Raw genomic sequence first — 22,964 nt, 5'->3', positions numbered from 1 at the left:
GAGCTGCAAGCTGTGGCAGTCAGAATTTCAATTTGCGTAACTGTCACAGTTTGTTCTATATACCTGCCAACAGATGTCAGAGTCAATGAGGATGAACTGGATTCTTTGTTTGAACAGTTGCCAACTCCATTCCTTTTACTGGGTGATTTAAATGGCCACAATTGAATGTGGGGCAATCCCAACATCAAATGTCGTGGCAGGGCTATTGAGAGATTTATAGGTAATCACCAACTATATTTATTTAATACTGGAGAAGTGACATACTTCCATGCCCCAATTAGAACATTCACTGCCGTTGATTTATCATTAGCAACCCTAAACCTGTTTTCAGCATTTACATGGGGGGTTGGATCCAATCCAGTCTCTAGCGACCACTTCCTAATATTTCTAAAACACCGAGGGAAAGAAAGCTGTGAAACAGCCTGTCCACCACGCTGGAAACTTGAAACAGTAGATTGGCCTGAATTATTTTCTTTGGCTAAAATCACTGAAGAAATGGTCAATACTGCTGATATCAATGATGCAGTTGAAGCCGTCACATCGAGTATTATTCAGACAGCTGAAAAAACAATAAGGAAAACATCAACCAGATATCCGAAGCATCCGAAACCATGGTGGGATCAGAATTGCGAGGCAGCATTTAAAAAACAAAAGAAAGCATGGGGGATTTTCAGAAGATATTCCACTACTAACAATTTAGTTGCTTTTAAAAAAGCAAAGGCAAATGCCAGAAGAATCAGAAGGCAAAGCCAAAGGGATTCTTGGAGGAAGTATGTATTTAGCATAACATCTTCCACCAGCTCAAAAGCAGTCTGGGATAAAATCCATAAAATTAATGGGAAATATGCTTCTCACTCCCTGTCCATGTTGGAACATAATGGCACAATAATTAGTGATATACAAGGTATTTGTTGGGTGAGATGTTTTCAGCTTTATCCAGCAATATTATGTATACAAGGGATTTTCAGGTTTATAAAGCCCAAAGTGAAAAACAGTACTTAAACTTTCACTCCTCATCTAATGAGGAATATAATGTGCCATTCACCAGAATCGAATTACATAGAGCAATGTCTCGCTCGGGGAATTCTGCTGTAGGCCCGGATAAAATCCACTACAGCATGATGAAAAATCTGTCAGACAATTCCCTCAGTAATCTTCTGAATCTGTTTAACAGAATATGGACAGAACATACTTTTCCTGACTCTTGGAGGCTATGTATCATTATTCCCATTCCAAAGCCAGGTAAAGACCGCAAGAATCCCTTTAATTATAGACCAATTTCTCTGACTAGTTGTTTCTGCAAACTTTTCGAGAGAATGATAAACAGACGCTTGATGTTCCTCTTAGAGGAAAAGAACTACTTTTCACCACATCAGAGTGGATTTTGTAGGAACAGAAGTACCACAGACAATCTAGTAAACCTTGAAACATTCATACGCAAAGCGTTTGTTAGACGACAGACTTTGTTTCTGCCCCTCGATGTGGGTTCCTGTTTGTGGTGAGGGGACCTCCCAGAGATGGTTTAGTAACTATCTTTACCATCCCTGGGATCTGAACGCCCACCCACGTGTTTGCCGTGCGTGGTGACCCGTATGCCGGAAAAGGGGATTCTGGTAGTTGAGGGGCAACATAACGTCCCCAACACACTGCTTTGGCCCCTGCTTCGGATAAACGGGAGGCTCAAATCAGGCTCCGTTTGAGTCAATCGGCTGGTTGTTGAGTCATTGTTGACCTCGGTCTGGAGTCAACTGATCGATGCAGACCGGGCAGACAAGATGTGCTTTTCTCGACTGCATTGTGAGGGTATACCTCCTGGGAAACCCTGATGTGATGGTCTATGGGAGTCTCCCATGTGACGGTATCCCCTAGTTGGGCCCCATGGTGGGTGGGGTCACTAGGAGCTGAATATAAATTCTTAAATATGGATTTTAAAACAACAAAACAAGCGACCAAAGACCAGAACTTCAGCCAACCTGCTTACTTAATAGTGCATGCAACTGGAGAAAAACCTCTATCTAAAGCATCTCCATTCTTGATTCAAAAATTGTTTGAATCGACCATAGGACAATTGAAAAAAATACAAAAATTAAGATCGGGAGATTTACTGGTGGAAACAGCTTCCCCACAACAATCGGCAAAACTTCTGCAAACAAAGACAATGGGAGAAATGAAAGTCACTGTCACACCACACGGAAACCTAAATTCATCACGTGGTGTGATATCTGAAATTGATCTGATGTCTGAAGATGAATCAGACATTCAGATTGGTCTTTCAGACAAAGGCGTCACTGCTGTCCGACGCATCTTCATTCTTCGAGATGGCAAGTTGATTCCTACAAAACATCTTATTTTGACATTTAATAAACCGACTTCGTTATCTGTTATTACAGCAGGGTATCTACGCTGTCCAGTTCGCCCGTATGTTCCAAATCCACTGCGTTGCTTTAAATGCCTGCAATTTGGACATTCACAAACATCTTGCCGAGGGAAAAGCGTATGCGCACAGTGTGGGACTAAAGGTCATAAGAGTACCGAATGTAAAACTACCCCATGCTGTGTGAACTGCAAGGATACCCATCCTGCCTACTCCCGAAAATGCCCTGCATGGCAGAGAGAGAAGGAGATTTAGTGAGTGAAAACTATCAACAATTTACCATACCCAGAGGCTCGTCAAATGGTCACTTCAAGTGCACCACTGAAACAAAAAGATTTGCTGCTGCTCTGAAATCCACAAAGACATGTGCAGTTCAGACAGACATTTCTGTTTCCCCAAAGGAATCTTTTACTTGTCATGCAAAATGTTTACTGATCCCATCGAAAGAAACACCAGAAAAAGAGAATACAAAACCAAAAACACCCCTACCTAAAACAGGGGTAACAACAAGAAACCTGGGTTCTAAAAAGGGTAGTAAGAACCCATTAAACAAACAGAGAGTGAAAGCAGCTCTCTCTAAATCCAAAAAATCAGAGACTCAGTCTGTGAGCGAGTTCTCTGATATCTCCTAACCTCCATATTATTCTCTTCGAATAATATGGAGGTTACAAAACCAATGTCACCTCCTAAAGAGAGACCACCTGTTAAATTAAAGAGGGATACCCTCGCAAAGAATGCTGCTTCAAACACATAATGGATTATAAAATAATCCAATGGAACTGTCGTGGTTTTTGCAACAACTTCTCTGACATTAAACACTTCACATCATCTACCATATCTCTCTGCGTGGCACTCCAGGAAACACATCTAAAACCTGGAGAAAAAATTTTTTTAAAAGGATTTCATCTCTACCGTAAGGATGACGATAGCCACACCTGTGACAGTGGGGTGTGGCCGTACTGGTTTTAAACTGCATCCCGTCCTTACCAGTACAAATAACAACAGAGCTCCAAGCTGTGGCAGCCAGAATATCAATTGGAGTAATTGTCACAGTTTGTTCCATATACTTGCCACCAGATGTCAGAGTCAATGAGGATGAATTGGATGAATTGGCAGCTGTTCAACCAACTCCATTCCTTTTACTCAATGATTTCAATGGCCACAATCCAATGTGGGGCTGTCACGATATCAATCGTCAAAACAGAGCCATTGAAAGATTCATAGGTAATCACCAACTATATTTATTTAATACTGGAGAAGTGACATACTTCCATGCACCAACAAGAACATTTACTGCCATTGATTTGACATTAGCTAGTCCAAATCTGTTTTCAGCGTTTACATGGGAGGTTGGATCTAATCCACTCTCCAGTGACCATTTCCCAATATTTTTAAAATATAGAGGCAGAGAAAGCTGTGAAACAGCCCGTCCACCACGCTGGAAACTTGAAACGGCAGATTGGCCTGCATTTTCTTCTTTGGCTAACATCACTGAGGAAATGGTCAATCCTGCAGATATCAATGATGCAATCAAAGTTGTCACTTCCAGTATTACTGCAGCAGCTGAAAAAACAATGGGGAAAACGTCAACCAGATATCCAAAACATCCGAAACCATGGTGGGATCAGAATTGTGAGGCAGCATTTAAAAAACAAAAGAAAGCATGGGGATTTTCAGAAGATACCCCACTGCTGAGAATTTGATAGCTTTTAAAAAAGCAAAGGCAAATGCCAGAAAAATAAGGAGGCAAAGCCAAAGGGATTCCTGGAGGAAGTATGTTTCTAGCATAACATCTTCCACCAGCTCAAAAGCAGTCTGGGATAAAATCCATAAAATTAATGGGAAATATGCTTCTCACTCTCTGTCCATGCTGGAAAATAATGGCACAATAATCAGTGACATTAAAGGTATTGCTGATTTGTTGGGTGAAACATTTTCGTCTTCATCCAGCAATATTATGTATACAACAAATTTCCAGGCTTATAAAGTCCAAAGTGAAAAACAATATCTAAACTTCCACTCTCCATCTAATGAGGAATATAATGTGCCATTTAGCAGAATAGAACTATGTACAGCAATCTCTCGCTCGGGGAATACTGCTGTAGGTCCGGATAAAATCCATTACAGCATGATTAAAAATCTGTCAGACAATTCCCTTAGTAACCTTCTGAATCTGTTCAACAGAATATGGACAGAACATACTTTTCCAGACTCTTGGAGGCTATCTATCATAATTCCCATTCCCAAGCCAGGTAAAGACTGCAAGAATCCCTCTAATTATAGACCAATTTCTCTGACTAGTTGTCTCTGCAAACTTTTCGAGAGAATGGTAAACAGACGCCTGATGTTCCTCCTAGAGGAAAAGAACTACTTTTCATTACATCAGAGTGGATTTCGTAGGAACAGAAGTACCACAGACAATCTAGTAAACCTTGAAACATCTATACGCGAAGCGTTTGTTAGACGACAGCACTTAGTGTCTGTGTTTTTCGATATAGAGAAGGCTTATGATCGCTGCTGGCGATATGGAATACTCCGCGATCTGCATGAATTTGGACTGCGGGGTAATCTGCCAATTTTTATAAAAAACTTCTTGCAGAATCGAAGATTCCAAGTTAGGATGGGCAACACTTTGTCTAGGCCTTTCACACAAGAAGAGGGTGTTCCTCAAGGTTCTATTCTGAGTGTGACTCTGTTCCTAATCAAAATTAATAGCATAGCTAAGTGTCTTCCTTCCAGTGTGAAACACTCTTTGTATGTGGATGACTTTCAGATCTCCTGTCAGTCTACTAACATGAGTTTTATTGAAAGACAACTGCAAACCTCCCTAAATCGCATAGACAGTTGGTCCAAGATCAATGGTTTTACTTTTAATGCAGAGAAGACCTCGTGCATCCACTTTTGCCGAAGGCGTGGTTTGCACCTGGAACCTGAAATTCACCTAAATGGGGTTAAAATCCCAATGGTCAACGAAGCAAAATTTTTGGGTGTTGTGTTCGACCATAAATTGACGTTCTTGCCACACTTGCACAATTTGAAGAGTAGATGTTTAAAATCTCTGAACCTTTTAAAGGTATTATGCTGCTCATCCTGGGGAGCAGACAAATGTTCGATGCTCAGGATATATAGAGCCCTCGTTCGCTCTAAGCGGATTATGGATGTGTTGTTTATGGCTCTGCGCGAGAATCTACTCTTCGGATGCTGGATCCAATCCACCATCAAGCATTGCGTTTGTGCACTGGTGCATTTCGAACTTCTCCTGTTCAAAGTTTGTACGTGGATGCTTATGAGCCTCCACTATCTCTCAGGAGAGAGCAGTTGTCTTTGTTCTATTACATTAAACAGAAATCTCTGGCTAAACCTTCAGTTTATTGTAGAGTATCAGATACTCAGCTGAAAAGATTATTTACAGCTCGCCCAAGTTGTGTCCCTACATTTGACATTAGAATGGAGAATGTAAGCAGCACGATTGACCTGGACACAAGCAACATTTCACAGGTCGAGGTCGATAATATATCACCTTGGTCAACTCCTGTGATTAATGTTGACTTTAGCTTAAAGCAGTTTCCTAAGGATTTCACCCCGGACTACATCTATAGGCAGCACTTTGCAGAAATTCAACACTACGACAGGAATTTAATTTTTATTTATACTGATGGATCGAAATCGGTTGATTACGTTGGCTCAGCCTTTGTCTGCCAGGATGAGATCGTGGCAGAACAAATCGCATCGAATTCTTCCATCTTTACTGCAGAGGTGCAGGCTATTTATCTAGCCTTAAAATATGTAATTAGGAAAGGTCATCGTCGCTGTGTTATTTACACTGACTCAGTCAGTGCACTTCAGGCTTTGATCTCACATGAACCTAGTTCTCACTCTATAGTGATTAAAATTCACAAACTGTTTTGCCATCTTATTGCAAGTAATATTTTTGTAAAATTTCGTTGGGTCCCAGGCCATGTAGGTATAAAAGGGAATGAAGCAGCTGATGCAGCTGCAAAGTCAGCAAGTCCTTCTCAGCATACAATGTTCATTGAAGGAGGTGACTTGAAGCTGGTTGTTAAAAAACGACTAGCAGAGAGATGGCAAAATGTGTGGAACGAACAAGTCCACAATAAACTTTACGAGATCAAACCTATAATAGAAAATTGGACACACAAGAAACAGTATGATAGGAGATCTGAAGTCATTCTTACTCGCCTGAGAATTGGACATACTCGGCTTACTCATCAATACCTTTTGAAGGGTGATGACCAGCCAGTATGCCAGTATTGCATTTGTACTTTAAGTGTTAAACATATACTTTGCAACTGTGTTGCTTTTGACCAGAGTCGCAGACAGCATTTTGGAAATGCAACTTTGAGAGAGATTTTGGGCCAGAGGCCAAATCTTGATAAGATACTGAACTTTTTGAAAGTTATAAAAATTAATAGAGATATTTAAGTGAACTAATTTATTTATTTATTATATATTTATATTTGTGTTTTTGTGTTGTATTGACGCCTTGTGATATATATATTTAGCTTTGTTTAATTTTACCATTTGTCATGGCGCAGCATAGCCTGTATGGCTCTTGTGCCAAAAAATAGAACCAACCAACCAACCAAGAAGAAGAAAAAAAACCCTACCGTGGCGGCCCCCAAGAAAGTAAGTTCAGGGGCTGATGCCAAAACACAGTCATCGGCTCCTGTGGAACCACCACCACAAGGGAGACTTGAGACAGTAGCTGACCGGCGGGCAGCCCTGGATGGTGTGCACAATGAGCTGACAAAGCTCCTGGCCAAGCAAGACAGTCGATGTCAGAAGGCCACGTGCGCAACCATCTATGGCTTGTTTAGTAGAGTTGCGTCAATTTTAAGCGCCCAGGAACAGGAGATTGCCTCTCTCCGGGCAAAAAACATGACTCTAAAAGAAGTCATAAATGGCCGTAAGCCACCAGCCACGCTTTCAGAGCCTAAGAAAGACGGCAAGGCAGCTACTGCGAGTCGTGCGTCCTACGCGACTGTCGCAGCCCGGCCAACCCCCGGTAGCAACCAAGAGGGGGCGCGGGCAGCTGCTAAGCCCCGTCGGGTTCCAGCCACTGAGCACACGCTCTTGGTCTACCCGACAGACAAAACGATGAATAGTGATCAAACAAGATCGCTACTAAAGACAAACATCAATCCGACTAAACTGGGGGTCGGCATAAAGAATGTTCGCCGAATTCGTAACGGAGGCGTCCTGCTCGAGGTAGCGAAGCAACAGGACGTCTCCAAGATCTTAAAGGAGGTGACAGAGGGCCCAGCTGTGCTGCGAGAGGCGGTCAACTGCCGACTGCCCCAGAAGCTGCAGACCAAGGGTTGTACTTTTTGATGTCAACCCGGACATCAAGTTAGAGTCGTTGGTTGAGACCTTGAAAGACCAGAATAATCTAGAGCTGCAGAGTGGTGACCTGCAGCCTAGGTTCCCAATGAAGGGAAAGGGAGGCCTTATCAATTGGGTTCTGGAGGCCTCCCCAAAGGTTTACCACACCCTCTTGAAGATGGGGCGACTTCATGTAGGGTGGATTCGTAATCGAATGAAAGAGTACACGGCTATCACCCGATGCTACAAATGCTACGGGTTTAATCACGTAGCCAAGAGCTGTTCGGCGGCAGCTCAAGCTTGTAGCAAGTGTTCCGAGGGCCACTCCTATCGAGAGTGTAAGGCCACAGCGCCTAAGTGCATAAATTGTACGAAGGCAAATCAAAAGTTCAACCTGCAGCTGGATACTGGCCACTCAGCGATGAGTGCCAGCTGCTGGATACTGGCCACTCAGTGATGAGTGCCAGCTGCCCGTGTTATACACGGGAGCTCACAAGAGTTCAGGCCTGAACTGACTACGGTCAGTAAGGGATAACTATAAATCTGCACATTCAATACCTCCTCTATCTCAAACGGGAGGGATCACGAGCGTGGCTGCAAAATATTGCAGTTTAACGCCGAAAAGTGTCGTGCCGCGACTGCCCAATTTAGGGTAGAAGTGGTCGAGCGAAAGATTGACAGCCTCCTGCTCCAAGAGCCATACTTGGTACAAGGAAAGGTTAGTGGCCTATCACTTCAATGGAGCGTTTTTGCCCATGAGGGTGACAACTGTCGAGCTGTAGTTATTCTCACACGGAGAAACGTCGAAGCTTTTGCTATCCATGTCTCGCGACTCGTGGTGGCCAAAGAAATACGGTCGCAAACCTGCACTTAAGTCGCGGTCTCAAGCTACCGCCCGCCGTCATTAAATCTGGGAGCCCTTCTGACTGAACTCGAAGGGGTCGTCCCGCTCTGCAGCAAAATTGTTTTGGCTGGTGATTTCAATGCCAAGCACTCGCTGTGGAGCTCCCCGGTGGATGATCCTGACGGGAACATGATGAAGAATACGGTGGAAAGGTAAGGCATGCATGTGCTGAACAACTTGTTCGGTATCGCTACCTTCTCTTCTCCTTCGGGCGAGAGCTGAATCGACCTTACCATCGTTAGTGGGGCAATGCTGAGACTAACTTCGCAATGGGAAACGATCGATGCAGAAAGGTGTAGTGACCACCGCTTCATCTCTTTCGAGGTGGGGTGCGGCTCGCCCCAGTGGCCGAGCAGGTACTACAAGCTGACTGAAGGACACCGCCATCGATTTAGCAAATGCCTCGCCGAAAAGACGGCCGACATCGATTCGCAAATCTCAGCAATAGAGAGCGTCGAGGATCTGGAGGAAGTTGTGGCCGGTCTCACCAATGCAGTCAGAGGAGCGGGAGACCGCACACTCGTGCAGGGTAGGCCCAACAACCACCGGTCAGTTTCCTGGTGGACCCAGGAGCTGAGTGTCCTTCAAAAGCGCACGAGGGCGCTCTGCCGACGTTTCCAACGTTGTAGAGATGGTGACCTTCGGGCAACCAGGGAACTGGAGTTCCAGAGGGCCAACGCCGAGTACAAGTACAAGCTAAACGATGCTAAGAAACCTCATGGCTCAGTTTCTGTCAGGAAATCAGTGACGAAAACTTGTTCTGTCTACCCTACAAGCTAGTGGTGGGCAAGTTTAAACGTAGTACGGTCTTGGGGCCCATCAAAAAGCCCGATGGGACCCTAACCTCCTCACAGGAGGAGTCGATTGAGGTACTGCTCCGCTCGCACTTCCCGTGCGATGAGCAGTCTGAGGACACTGAAGAACAGCGGCGGCTTCGCAGAGATGCGGAGTTGCCCGTTCTTGAGGTCGTGTCGACAGAGCCGGTAACTGACTCTGAGGTGGCCCACACCATCGGCAACCTAAGGAAGAGAAAGGCACCTGGCGATGACGGAATCACGGCCGAAATGGTACAAGTTCTGCAATATGAACGTCCTAACCTGCTCCGTGCTCTGTATCAGAAGTGTCTGCTCCTGGGTCACTTCCCAGTGCAGTGGAAGCGGGCGCGTCTTGTGTTCATTCGCAAGGGAAGGCGCCCGAAGAACGAACCTAAGTCTTATAGGCCCATAAGCCTATTACCAGTCCTAGGGAAGGTTCTTGACAGAATCCTTAGCGACAGGGTGTACTACCACCTTAAGCGGAGAGGGCTGTTGCACCCACAACAATATGGGTTCCGGTCGGACTTGTCTACCTGCAGAGCATTACATCAGGCGGTCAATCTGGTTTACCAGAACCGCCAGCAGGGCCTCCACACGTCGCTCATCTCGATAAACGTAGTGGGGGCGTTCGACAACGTCTGGTGGCCATCCATCGTGGGTGAACTGCGGAAGGCGAACCTGCTGACCAACCTCGTATCGCTTTCCAGGAGTTTCCTGAGCGACCGCGCGGTAGTTTATCATACACCCAGCATGAGTTTCGAGAAGGTACTGGAGAGGGGTTGTCCCCAAGGATCTTGTATCGGACCATTGCTCTGGAACGTTCTAGCGGACACGGCGCTGAGGCAAGTCCTACCGAACGAAGTCCAGCTGCAGGCTTATGCTGACGATCTGTTGTTAGTAGTTGCCGGTCACAGTCGCAAGGAGATGGAGACCCACGGCAACGAAGCAATAGAACGACTCGTTCGCTGGGGAGAGCTGAATAAGCTCTCCTTCAGCCCCGAGAAATCGGAGGCCCTGACGGTGGCCCGGACCGGTGTGTTGGCTCGCCGACCAATATACCGAATTCGGGGTAACCCCATCCAAAGGGTGAGCGAGCTAAAGTACCTCGGTGTTATCATCGACCAGACACTATGTTGGACGCCACATCTGAGGAGTGTTCGAGAAACGACAAACCTCACGATAGCGGCACTATCGAGACTAGCGAGGCAGGACTACGGCCTTAGCGGGCACGCGCTACGATCCATCTATAAGATGAGTGTAGAGCGCGTTGTCTGCTACGCCTGTGGTATTTGGTGGAAGGAATCTGCCAACGTCTGTCAGAGCAGGACGCTGCTCTCGATTCAGAGACCCGCTGCATTGCGGATCACAAGAGCGTACGGAACTGTGTCTACGGAGGCGGCCCTGGTCTTGGCCGGGCTGCTCCCGTTGCCCTCTGGTCGTCAGCCAAGAGGCGGCCTTCTACAGGACAACTGTGGAGGGCATCGAGGCAAAGCATTGTAATCAGACGTGCCCAGCCAGACCAAGACGTTTGGCAGACGTCTTGAAAGTCCATCCGGCCCATAGGATTGGACTAGACTGGGATGTCGGTGAACCGACAGGAATCGGTGTTGAAATATACACCGACGGCTCTAAAGACGGTGGCTTAGTAGGTGCTGCGTTTTGTGTCTATTCTGGTGGGGTACATGTGTACTCACAATCAGTCAGATTGAACGAGGAGGCTTCCGTGTTTCAGGCAGAACTGGTGGCTCTGGCGGGGGCGTCCCAGTGGATCCTATTACATCCGGGTCCTGAGCCTGTCACGGTTTACTCTGACAGCCAATCGTCGCTTCAGGCATTAAGCGACGGGTATCATAGAGATGAGATGGTACGAGAGATCAGAGGTAGGGTACTGAGGGCGAGGCACGAGCGACACGTTGCCCTGCGGTGGGTCCGAGGCCACATCGGGATCCCGGGCAACGAACGTGCCGACCAACTGGCCAAGGCGGGGGCTAGGGGCCCATTTGTAACGAGGACGGTAGAACCCTCGGCAACATACATAAAAGGTACTCTACTGCAGTGGTCGATGAGGAGTTGGCAAGAGAGCTGGACTCAGAGTACGGTGGGTAGGTCGACCCACGCCTTCGTGCCTGACGTTGGCCTTACCCCAGTGAGTTGTTGTAGGTTGCTTACGCAGATACTGACCGGACACGGGAGGTTTCCCCACTTCAAGTCCATTCTTGGACAAGGAGATGGTTGCTGCTCCTGTGGGTGTCCTCGCGGCGACGCGAGACACTACGTACTTGACTGTCCTCTCACAGAGGATTTCCGCCGAGGGGCTGACCAAGTCGACTGGTCCAAGCCGCCTGAACAAGTACTTCGAACGCTAGCAGCAAGTGAAGGAAACTTATTGAAACTAAAGAAATTGATGGTTAAAGTCTCAGATCTTTTCGATCTATGAGCCCAATGGACGCATTGGGCTGGGCACCCTCTTCTTGTAGGGAAGAGGTGCCCTATTTAATGCTTGGGAATATCAATTACGATAAGGCTGTGCGTTTGACCACAGTCGCGGCAAAGGTAGAATGCCGCATCAACATAATACATGACAGAGCAAGAACTATGCGGTGAAAACCGCACAAACAAATAAAAGTTATGCCAAAGTTAGTGAGTTGGGGCTAAGAGGGCGGATGGCAGCCCAGGAGAAGCCGTTGGTGCCCCAACTAAAAGAAAAAGAGTCAGTGACTACCTTCGGGTAAGAGACCAAGGCCCATGATTAAGGCATAGTCTCTAGAACCCTGTGGTGCCTGATGGCAAAGCAGGGGAAAAGAGTTTTCTTATGAGGTCATACCACCGCCAGTTGGCAGAGCCGCTCTTCAGGCGCATAGGGCCAACTTCCGTATGTCCTGGAGGGGGGAGCGATGCTCAAAGGCCTGACGATGCGTTGAATGGCCGTATATGGTCTCGGAGAACTGGAAGTGGGAAGAAAGTCTCCTAGTAGGGCGGATGGGGCGGCCCAAGCCAAGCAACCAGCCGGGCTGGGGTAACCTTGGGTAGGCGGCCATTTAAATGGGTAGCTGTCTCGGCAGCGGGCCAACGCAGTGACAGCCCGGCAATAAGATGGCCAAAACGGAACCATCAGTAAGTCTGAAGCCAGAGCAAACTCTTAAACGCATTTCCTGAAGTCCGAAAAAAGTCGGGGCGCCCATGAACGATCGGGACCACCCCGAAGTCTCTCTCTTTATTTTATTTTTAATGTGGACAATGGATAAGAATCAGTGTTGTGCCGATTCTCTGTGTGCCGCTAGTGCAGTATCTAACGACGTTGTTGGTGCTGACGTTCCATTGTTAACAGCTAACCTTTCAGAGGGAGAGATCATGGTCAAAGCCGTTGAAGGTGGGTGTACAAACACCCCACAAGAAAGGCGGACGTTGCGGAAACGCAAGCCCGCCAATGACCAGCAAGAGCCTGAGCGGGACAGGACAAAGGACAACAACAACAACACCAACAACAATTCTTTATTAAGCACAGAGTGCATTCTCAGTTCCGTATATGTACATTGCTGAGAGATAATTCGTACAAGATAAATACATAGTTTTGACAGAAAACAAACATGTAAATACAAAATACAGAGTAAATACAAAAATTAATGGTCTGGGTAAAATTAACTAACTTACATACTAAAACTAAAACTAGGCTTAAACTAGGCTTAAACTAAACTAAACTAAATCTTAATCTACACCTAAGAGGCTAAACCAGGTAATGTAAAGTTAAAGTATCCTATATCTTATTTATTTATAGTAAACTAAGTTTAGTGATAACAAGAGTAGCATATACACATCAAGTAATATAAACCAAGTACGCTAAAACTAACTAGAGTAACATATAGATATAAATAACTATAGTAGCATAGAAACACTGATAGTTGAGTGTGCTGCTACTGAGTTTCACGGCAGCGTGATCATCAGTCCGAAGGTAAGAGTTCTATCGGCTGGTAGTAACTGCACTTTATTAATGGCGTAGACAGACGGTGAGGCTGTTCTGGGCTCAGTAATGCAGGGTTAGAAGTGTGTCCTTTCCACGTAAGTTCCATGGGTATGCACCTCCACAGTCCATGAGGGACAGTTCCTATGGCTGGTAGGAGCATGCTGGTATAAGATATTACGAAAAAGTAAAATATACTTACCACAGTGAGATTTAATTTCCACACAAAATCACATATTGTTCAGTCATTCTGAGTGTTGAGTCTTTGACGGGTTTTGCAGATGCCGATTTCCACACGAGAAAATCACATATTGTTCAGTCATTCTAAGTGTTCAGTCTTCAACATGATCTTAGAGATTTGGAGTATGTGGTAATATAATGTGGATTTAAACAGGTTGCCAGTCCACAAGAATGCCTTAGTTTTGTATTGCAGGTATAGTAGCACTTTCAAGGCAAGGACGCTTGGAGAAGCGCGAAATGTCAGACTCGCCTGGCGAGTGAGTGATGATGAATCACGTTTTCCAAGTATTGTTTATATTTGAAGCAAAGCAATATACCAAGCGAATAACAAACAAGTAAATCAAATCAGAATAGGAGTACAAAATACAAAAAAAAACAAGCTAGTTGTTTAATCATAACAAGAAAATCAAGTCAGAGTAGGAGTACAAAATACAAAAACAAGCTAGTTGTTTAATCAAAACATCAGTCAATGCAAATTATATAGTGATGACCAGTAGGACAAATCAAGTATCGAAGAAAAGAGAGAATGTTATTCCATGGTAGCATGGATTGCGATGGTCTCATGGTGTTTAACTAATTGAGAGAAGGCAAAAAAGATGTTTTTGTTTCGTATAAGATCTTCATGCTTGCAGGGCCATGGAAGATTGTGTTTATTAGCTAATATTTTTAAGGCCAATCGGTCGGCTTCCAGTGAGATGCAGTTGAAGAGGTAATGGTCAACATCATCTGGTTGGTTACAGATGGCACACAATGTATTTGCTTTATTTGTGAATCGTTGGAGATACGCTGAAAACTTACCGTGACCGGTAAGGAATTGTGTGAGAGAAGAGTTCGGAATTACCCATTTGAATTTGTCATGGTAGTCCTTGATATTTGGGATAAAGTTAAAGGTCGTGGCATTATGCTTGTGTTCCCAATCCTGTTGCCAGCGGTGTAGCAGGTCTCTGTATAGAAGTTTTTTAATTCCTCTTCGACTGATTTTGTTATATACTATTTCTGATGTCTCGTCCATAGCTGCCTCCTTGGCCAGTTGATCTGCTCTTTCGTTGCCCGTTGTGCCCTGATGTCCTCTAGTCCAAGTAATGGTGAAGGCGTTGCAGGAAGTGTATATCACGTTGCGAATAGTAGTTGCAATCGGATGGAGTTGTTTGTTGTACAGGAGCTGTATGGCAGAAAAAGAGTCACTTATAATGTGGACGTTTATATAAGAGTAGCTTTGCTCAATCCAGTGTATGGCCATATAGATTGCAAGTAACTCTGCCTGAAATACTGTACAGTTTTTGTCTAGTTTTCCTTTCTGGCTATAGATTTCAACATTATTAGCATAAGCCACAAACGCACACCCGGTAGAGTTGTCTATACCAGAGCCGTCAGTATAGACTTCGAGGTCTGAGTAACCTGATGGTACGATGCTAAAAATATTATTAATATTAGGAGGCAGGCTGCTAGCGATGGGGCTGAGATGTTCGTAGTTACTGGAGCTGAAGGAGAATGAGTGAGTACAGATATCAGTTCCCAATTTAAGGTGAGACAGATTGTACTCCATTTCAATTATTTCAGTTATAGGAGGTTTTCTGGAGATTACCTGTAAACTGCGTGTAGGAGCTGTCCTGTAAGCTCTGGTGATTAGAAGAAGTGCCTTCCGTTGAGAGGAAAGGAGCTTTCTACGAAGATGTACTTTTGTTGCAGCATTACCCCAGCTGCTACATCCATATGTAATAATAGGGATGTAGATTTGGTCATATATAATACTGATAGCCTGAGAGGAAAGTCCCCAGCGTTTACGTGCAAGTTCCGAGAAGGCCTGAAAGATTAGAGATGTTCTATTAGTCAAGTATTTGATATGCTCGTCCCAACTGAGTCGAAAGTCCAGCCAGACCCCAAGGTATTTGATGCATTTTTCGATTTTGATAGAGCAGTTATTCATTTTTATGGTTGGTGGGCGAAGATATAGGTTTGGGTTTCTTGGCTTATTAAAAACGATACCAACAGTTTTTGTTGGGTTGAAGTGTAGTTTATGTTCTATTCCCCATTGAGAAATCAGTTGTAGAGTTTCGTTTCCACGTTTTTCTAGGACTGCACGAGACCTGCCACCAATCAAAATGAGGACGTCGTCCGCATAAGCTGTGGTTGCATCTTGTCCAAAATTGTGTGTGAGAAATGCATCGAATGTTAAATTCCGTAAGAGTGGGACCACAGACTGAACCCTGGGGGACATCCACAGCTGACTTCACGTTCTATTGACTGAGTTCCGTAATGAAAAATGGCCTTACGAGTGGTCAGATAGTTTACAAATAGCTTATAAATATCAGTTGGACATGCAATTCTTTTAATTTGATGTAATACCAAAGGCCACCAGGCGCTATCGAATGCCTTAGAAATGTCTAAGCTAATGCCTAGTACGTATTTGTTTTCCTCAAGTAAGGTGTTGATGTTGAATACAGCATGATTAATTGCGTCACTGGAAGAAATTTGCCGCCTGAATCCAAATTGCACGTTGCTAAGGAGAGCGTTTTTCTCCACAATCCAAGCCAGGCGGTCAGTCATTAGTCGCTCTAAGACTTTGCCTAGTGTAGGCAATAATGAAATTGGCCTCATCTCGTTAGGTTTGTTTGGTTTGGGAACAGGAACAAGTTTACCAATTTTCCATCTTGTAGGGAAGATGCCTGTGTGCAGGCATACATTAAATAGTTGCATTAGGTGTAGTGGAACAAGTCTCCAAATATGTTTCGTTATTTTAGCAGTTATTCCGTCTATTCCTGGTGATTTACCCTCACGTAATCCGTTGATGACCCCAATTGATTTCTTGGTAATCAAACTCAGGCGAGGTGCCTGTACCTACGTATGTATTTATGTTCTCCCTCATCGCTCTTTGCCGAGGGGTGTCCTCCTCTGGACGGTCTGAAATACAAAAGCTGTCCATTTGTCGCTTCATGGTGTTGAGAATGCTGCCATTGGTGATCAAATGATCGATTGTTTCTGGATCGTCAGATGTTAATATTTGTTGTTTTCGCAGTTTGTTGGTACAAAGTTTTGTAAGGTAACCCCAGGGGTTAGAAGATGCAGCAGTGCAGTAATCCCGCCAAGATTGGATTTTGGCGTTTTTTATTTCTTTTTTATAATAGACCTGGTGTGTATAGTATTGTTGTTTACGTAAGGTACGGTCAGGTTCAATACCGGATGTTTGGTATTTCCTGCGTAAAAGGTTGTTTGTTTTGCGGAGATTGGTGAGATGTTCATTCCACCATGGGACAGCTTTCGCCCTTGGGATGGATTTAGGGATAAATCTATGACAAGCGTATTCTATCTTTTTTATGTTATATGTAAGGGTTTGTTCAATAGTTCCTTCATTATGATAGTCGTATGGCAGTAGATTGTAATTTAAGTAATTTTGCAAACCTTCCCAATCAGCCAATGCAGTGTTAAATCTGGCTTTGCCCTCAGCGATGACATACTCTGTTCCGGTGTTCGTAAGTTGAAATGAAATATATGCATGATCGCTGAGACTGTTTTCAGGTTGTACTCTCCAATTAATAAATTCAACAATGCACTCCGCACTGCAAACTGCGACGTCGATCCAGGTCTCTCCGTTCGTGGAGACGTAAGTGGGGGCGACAAAGGATTGTTCAGCAAATGAAAGCCATTAAATGATATAAATGCACATTCACCCACATGGGGCGGGGATCAATATGATGACCGAGGAGGCGTTTTTGAGGATTTTATATCTCCGGCTATAACAAAATTAGCGTTATGAAATTTGTTAATAATGTGCTGGATCTTGTCGATTATAACATTTAAATTCATATCTCTAGGACAATAGATGTTAATGAGGACATAGGTTTTCCCATTAAAATAAAGTTCATTGCATACAATGTGTTCAGTGGAAAGATTCTTGTGATGGAGGATTGTAATGTTGTTATTTGCCACAACATTGATGGCCCACGGATAGGAGTTTGTGCCCTTAAGTTTTGAGCAGCGAGTAGGCAAACAGGCCGGTTTGTTTTTTAGACAATAGGGCTCCTGTATGAGTAATATGTCATACTTATGACATATTGATGCAAGAAGAGATGTAGCTGATATTCCCCGTCCTAAATTAATCTGCAGAAAACGAATAGTATTGTTGCTGTTAAAAGCCATATTCTGTTCTTTCTATGATGGTATGTTTAACTCTTTGTAAAACTGGACAGGAGGTGTCCCTTGCGTTATGATCTACGGTTTGGAATTTATTATGATGACAATTTATGCATCTGGGTTTAACGGCTTTGTTTGGGCATTGTTTGTAAGTATGCTCTCCGGCGCACTGGCTGCAAGTAGGCGTTTCCTGTTCACAAGACTTTGTAGAATGACCATATTTACAGCAGCGATAACACTGGAGAACCGGACAGAAGTCCTGAACTCTGCACCGCGACCATTGCAAATTTAGTTTTCCTATCATTAAAAGATGTTTCCGAATCTGTGGCGAAACTTCCACAGCCCAATTACAAAAAGGAGCAGCTTTGTGTCCTAGTTGAAATTTAATTTGAAATTGCTCTTTGAATTCCTGCACAGTATAATTCTCGTGTATGATGTAATTTTGGTCGTATATGAAATTAAATAGCTCCTCACGTGATAGTTCTCTAGGTACTGAATACAGTATAACATGGGGTCGTCGCTTTTTAGGTTTTCTTACTATCAACTCAGGAATTGTTTCCTTTACACAACTCTCTAATTTGCAAAGATCTTTGTTATTATGTAGGTAAATTGTAACTCCTCCTCCTCCTATTCAACGTATTTTCTCGACACCAATGCCTAATGTAGTAGGATTGATATGTTGTTGTATAATTTTCTGTGTATCATTACTGTTCTTATTGTCCTCTTTATTATAAATTAGCAAAACTTCTTTAGTAGTCTTATCATTGGCCTTTGAGTTGATTGTGTTAACAGCTTTTCCAGATTGCAATACAGTGCTATACAAAGGTGTAAGTGTGTCATCAGTGTTATTTTTAGTTCCTATTTTATCCATTTTTTCATTTATTTCTTTGAGCATATTAAGTATGCTGCTGTCCTCATAAATTTTTATGACACGATTTATGCAGTCAAAAATAAAGTCAGCATGTCTAGCTGTTGAGAATTTGCATTGGGAGTTTTCTGAAATGTACTCTTTTAACTCAGTAATAACTTTGTTTGCGGCTATCCGCTTTGCCGAAATTTGCGATGTTTCAGCCATATTTATATGAATTTTAATGTGAATATATATAGACTATATATATATATACTTATACTATGCAAACAGTAATACAATAAAACAAAAGATTGAGTCACGAATGTCGCGAAAATATAACAGATGCCCGTAAAAAGAAAAAATTTGGTCGAATTAACGTAATTTGCGGACTATATATTTATCCGATTTTATTATAAATAAAACGACTCGATTCCTTATTTTGTCCCGATTCAAAAAATATATAATATGGGGTAGGTTGAATGATAAATAGATGTAATTTGCGACAAAAACAGCGAGGTTATGCGATAGAACCAATGGAAAGGTCAATGACCGTTTCCATGACAACCCAGTAAATGGCAATGTTGAAAAAGGAATTCAATCGTAGAATGGCCATAGTTTAAATTCTATTTATCCGATTTGTATGAAATTTGGTATGTAAGATGCTTATGTCAGTCTAAAAGAAACACCCGAATACCAAGAGGGTAGGACCCACCAAATTTGAATAAATCGCGTTCGACTACCGAACCGGAAATGACCTTATAACTCATAAAATATGAGACCTAGAGCCCCAATTTTCGGTGACCTCAGTCACAGCAAGGTCCTGAATACAGCGATGTAACAAAACCCAGTTAATCGGGCACTTAAAACCCGGATAGTCGAAAATCGCGGTTTTAGGGTGTAATTTGAATTTAAGAAAAAAATAAAGCACCCTACTTGACGAAATGTTGTTCCTGTGACCTTCCGACGTATAATCACACAAAAATTAGTATTCAAAAACTTCGAAAAACGCAAAAAACACAGAAAAAACACAGAGCTCAAATCTTAGCAGCTTATCTATCTTTTGGAAACCGCCTCCTCTAGCGAGGACGGCGAGTGGCAGCCCGCGCCTGAAAATGCCAAAACAAGGCGCAAGAAAAAGCGGGCACTGGCGGCCAAAGGTAAAGCAGTGAAGCCCGTCAGTAAAAAACCGAAGGAGGACACTGCTCAACCTGCGGTGACCGTGGCGGCGGGGAAACCCGCCACCAAAAGCAAAGGCAAGTCCAGAAAGAAGAAAAAGGACCCTACCGTGGCGGCTCCCAAGAAAATAAGTTTGGGGGCCGATGCCAAAACACCGTCGTCGGCGCCTGTGGAACCACCACTACAGGAGAGACTAGAGACGGTAGCTGACCGGCGGACAGCTTTGGATGGAGTGCACAACGAGCTGACAAAGCTCTTGGTCAAACAAGACAGTCGCTGTCAGAAAGCCATGTGCGCTACCATCTACGGCTTGTTCAGCAGAGTATGCGTCAATATTAAGCGCCCAGGAACAGGAGATTGCCTCTCTCCGGGCAAAAAACATGACTCTAAAAGAAGTCATAAATGGCCGTAAGCCACCAGCCACGCTTTCAGAGCCTAAGAAAGACGGCAAGGCAGCTACTGGCGGTCGTGCGTCCTACGCGACTGTCGCAGCCCGGCCAGCCCCCGGTAGCAACCAAGAGGGGGCGCGGGCAGCTGCTAAGCCCCCTGTCAGGTTCCAGCCACTGAGCACATGCTCTTGGTCTACCCGACGGACAAAACGATGAGCAGCGACCAAACAAGGTCGCTATTAAAGACGAACATAAACCCAGTTAAACTGGGCATTGGTGTCAAGAATGTTTGCAGAATTTGCAATGGGGGTGTCCTGCTTGAGGTAGCGAAGCAACAGGACGTCTCCAAGATCTTAAAGGAGGTGACACAGGGCCCAGCTGTGCTGCGAGAGGCGGTCAACTGTCGACTGCCCCAGAAGCGCAGACCGAGGGTCGTACTTTTTTGATGTCAGCCCGGACATCAAGTTAGAGTCATTGGTAGAGACAATAAAAGACCAGAATAATCTAGAGCTGCAGACTGGAGACCTGCAGCCTAGGTTCCCTATGAAGGGGAAGGGGGGCCTCGTCAATTGGGTTCTAGAGGCTTCCCCTAAGGTCTATTGCACCCTCTTGAAGATGGGGCGACTTCATGTAGAGTGGACTCGTAATCAAGTGGAAGAGTACACGGCTATCACCCGATGCTACAAATGTTACGGGTTTAATCACGTAGCGAAGAGCTGTTCGGCGGCAGCTCAAGCTTGTAGCAAGTGTTCCGAGGGCCACTCCTATCGAGAGTGTAAGGCCACAGCGCCTAAGTGCATAAATTGTACGAAGGCAAATCAAAAGTTCAATCTGCAGCTGGATACTGGCCACTCAGCGATGAGTGCCAGCTGCCCGTGTTATACACGGGAGCTTGCAAGAGTTCAGGCCCGAACTGACTACGGTCAGTAAGGGATAACTATAAATCTGCACATTCAATACCTCCTCTATCTCAAACAGGAGGGAACACGAGCGTGGCTGCAAAATATTGCAGCTTAACGCCGAAAAGTGTAGTGCTGCGACCGCCCAACTACGGGTAAAAGTGGTTGAGCGGGAGATTGACATCCTCCTGCTCCAAGAGCCATACTTAGTACAAGGAAAGGTCAGTGGCCTCTCACTACAATGGAGCGTCTTTGCCCATGAAAGTGACGACTGTCGGGCCGTAGTTATTCTCACACAAAGGAACGTCGAAGCATTCGCTATCCACGTCTCGCGACTCGTGGTGGCCGTAGAAATACGGTCGCCCACCTGCACTTGGGTTGCGGTCTCCAGTTACCGCCCGCCGTCATTAAATCTGGGAGTCCTTCTGAATGAACTCGAAGGGGTTGTCCCGCTCCGCAGCAGAGTAGTCTTGGCTGGCGACTTTAACGCCAAGCACTCGTTGTGGGGCTCCCCGATGGATGATCCTGACGGGAACATGATAAAGGATACAGTGGAGGGGTGAGGCATGCATTTCCGGAACGACCCGTTTGGGATTGCGACCTACTCCTCTCCTTCGGGCGAGAGCTGGATTGACCTTACCATCACTAGTGGGGCAATGTTAAGACTAACTTCGCAATGGGAAACGATCGATGCAGAAAGCTGTAGTGACCACCGCTTTATCTCTTTCGAGGTGAAGTGGGCAATGGAAAAGGTGGCGCCGAAGCCTAGACAAAAAAAGGCCACCAAAACTGGTAAAGGAAAGAAGGTCACTTCGAGTGACCCACCCGAACAGCAGACAGAGGCCAACACCTTGTCTGCAGAATCGGATAAAGAGACAGTGATCGACACTGCGTCAGAAATTGAGCCGGAGGATTGGAAGGATGCCAAACCGACCACCTTCAGGGCCCGACGTGCCTTGCGACGTAATCGGCGCAAGGCAACTAACGCTTCCAAAAGAGGGACTGTCGCTGCGTCAGCGACTACCAACGCTGCGGAGGGGAATTGTTCTCCTCCTAAGCAATCTGAAGAAAATCCCGCCCCAAGTGAGAAAACCGCAGAAATTGAACCTATGCTAGGCACTCGTGAGAGTCGCCGCGAGGAGCTAGACCGGGTCCACGAAGAGTTGACCAAACTCCTGGGCCGTCAGGACAGCCGTTGTCAAAAGACGACGTGTGCAAGTATTTTTCATCTATTCAGCAGAGCTACGGCCGTGTTAGTGCTCAGGAGGTCGAGTTTGCTTTCCTCCGAGCAGAGAACTGAACCTTGAGGGAGGCTATAGTTCTAGCAAAGCCGCTTGTACCTCAAGGTAATAGCCAAATGAAAGCCGCAGTTAAAAAGACTTATGCGGCAGCTGCGAGCGTGGCCTCGACATTGAACCAAGACGGGCCGCGTAGGCAGCAACAAGAAAAACAACAAAAACCGATGAGGAGTGCCGTCCAGGCCACGGAGCACACGCTCCTGGTCTTCCCTAAAAATGACACGAAAAGTAGTGACCAAGTAAAGGCACTACTTCAGAAGCACGTTCACCCTATGAAGTTGGGCATAGGTGTTAAGAACGTGCGTAGAATTCGCAAAAACAAAGTTCTTGTACAGGTACGAAGGCAACAAGAACTATTGAAACTCAAATAGGAATTGACGGAAGGACCAGCTGCGCTCAAGGAAGCGGTCTCTTGTAGACTGCCCCAAAAGCGTAGGCCGACGGTCATTATTTTCGACGTTTCGCCGGACGTCGAACGCGAACGTCTTGTGGAAACACTCGCCACACAAAATGGCATAAAGCTGCAGCCTGGGGCACTGCAGCCTAAATTCCCTCTTAAGGGAAAGGGGGGCTGATCAATTGGGTTC

At 45.0% G+C, this 22,964-nt stretch overlaps 2 protein-coding genes across 2 annotated transcripts; one reads left to right on the top strand and one right to left on the bottom strand.

Moving 5' to 3' along the window:
* Window positions 1-1,921: 1,921 nt before the first annotated feature.
* LOC136990780 (uncharacterized) lies at window positions 1,922-2,629 on the top strand. The gene has a single exon (XM_067289215.1). The coding sequence runs from the start codon at window positions 1,922-1,924 to the stop codon at window positions 2,627-2,629; it is 708 nt and encodes a 235-aa protein (XP_067145316.1).
* An 11,534-nt stretch (window positions 2,630-14,163) lies between these two features.
* Window positions 14,164-15,561, bottom strand: LOC136990778 (uncharacterized). The gene has a single exon (XM_067289214.1). The coding sequence runs from the start codon at window positions 15,559-15,561 to the stop codon at window positions 14,164-14,166; it is 1,398 nt and encodes a 465-aa protein (XP_067145315.1).
* Between the last annotated feature and the right edge of the window lie 7,403 nt (window positions 15,562-22,964).

The sequence above is a fragment of the Centruroides vittatus genome, unplaced genomic scaffold (genome assembly GCF_030686945.1).
Source record: "Centruroides vittatus isolate TY-2023 unplaced genomic scaffold, ASM3068694v2 contig_134, whole genome shotgun sequence".
Lineage (NCBI taxonomy): Eukaryota > Metazoa > Arthropoda > Arachnida > Scorpiones > Buthidae > Centruroides > Centruroides vittatus.
The sequence above is the reverse complement of the archived record's forward strand: the minus strand, read 5'-3'. Positions and strand labels throughout refer to the sequence as shown.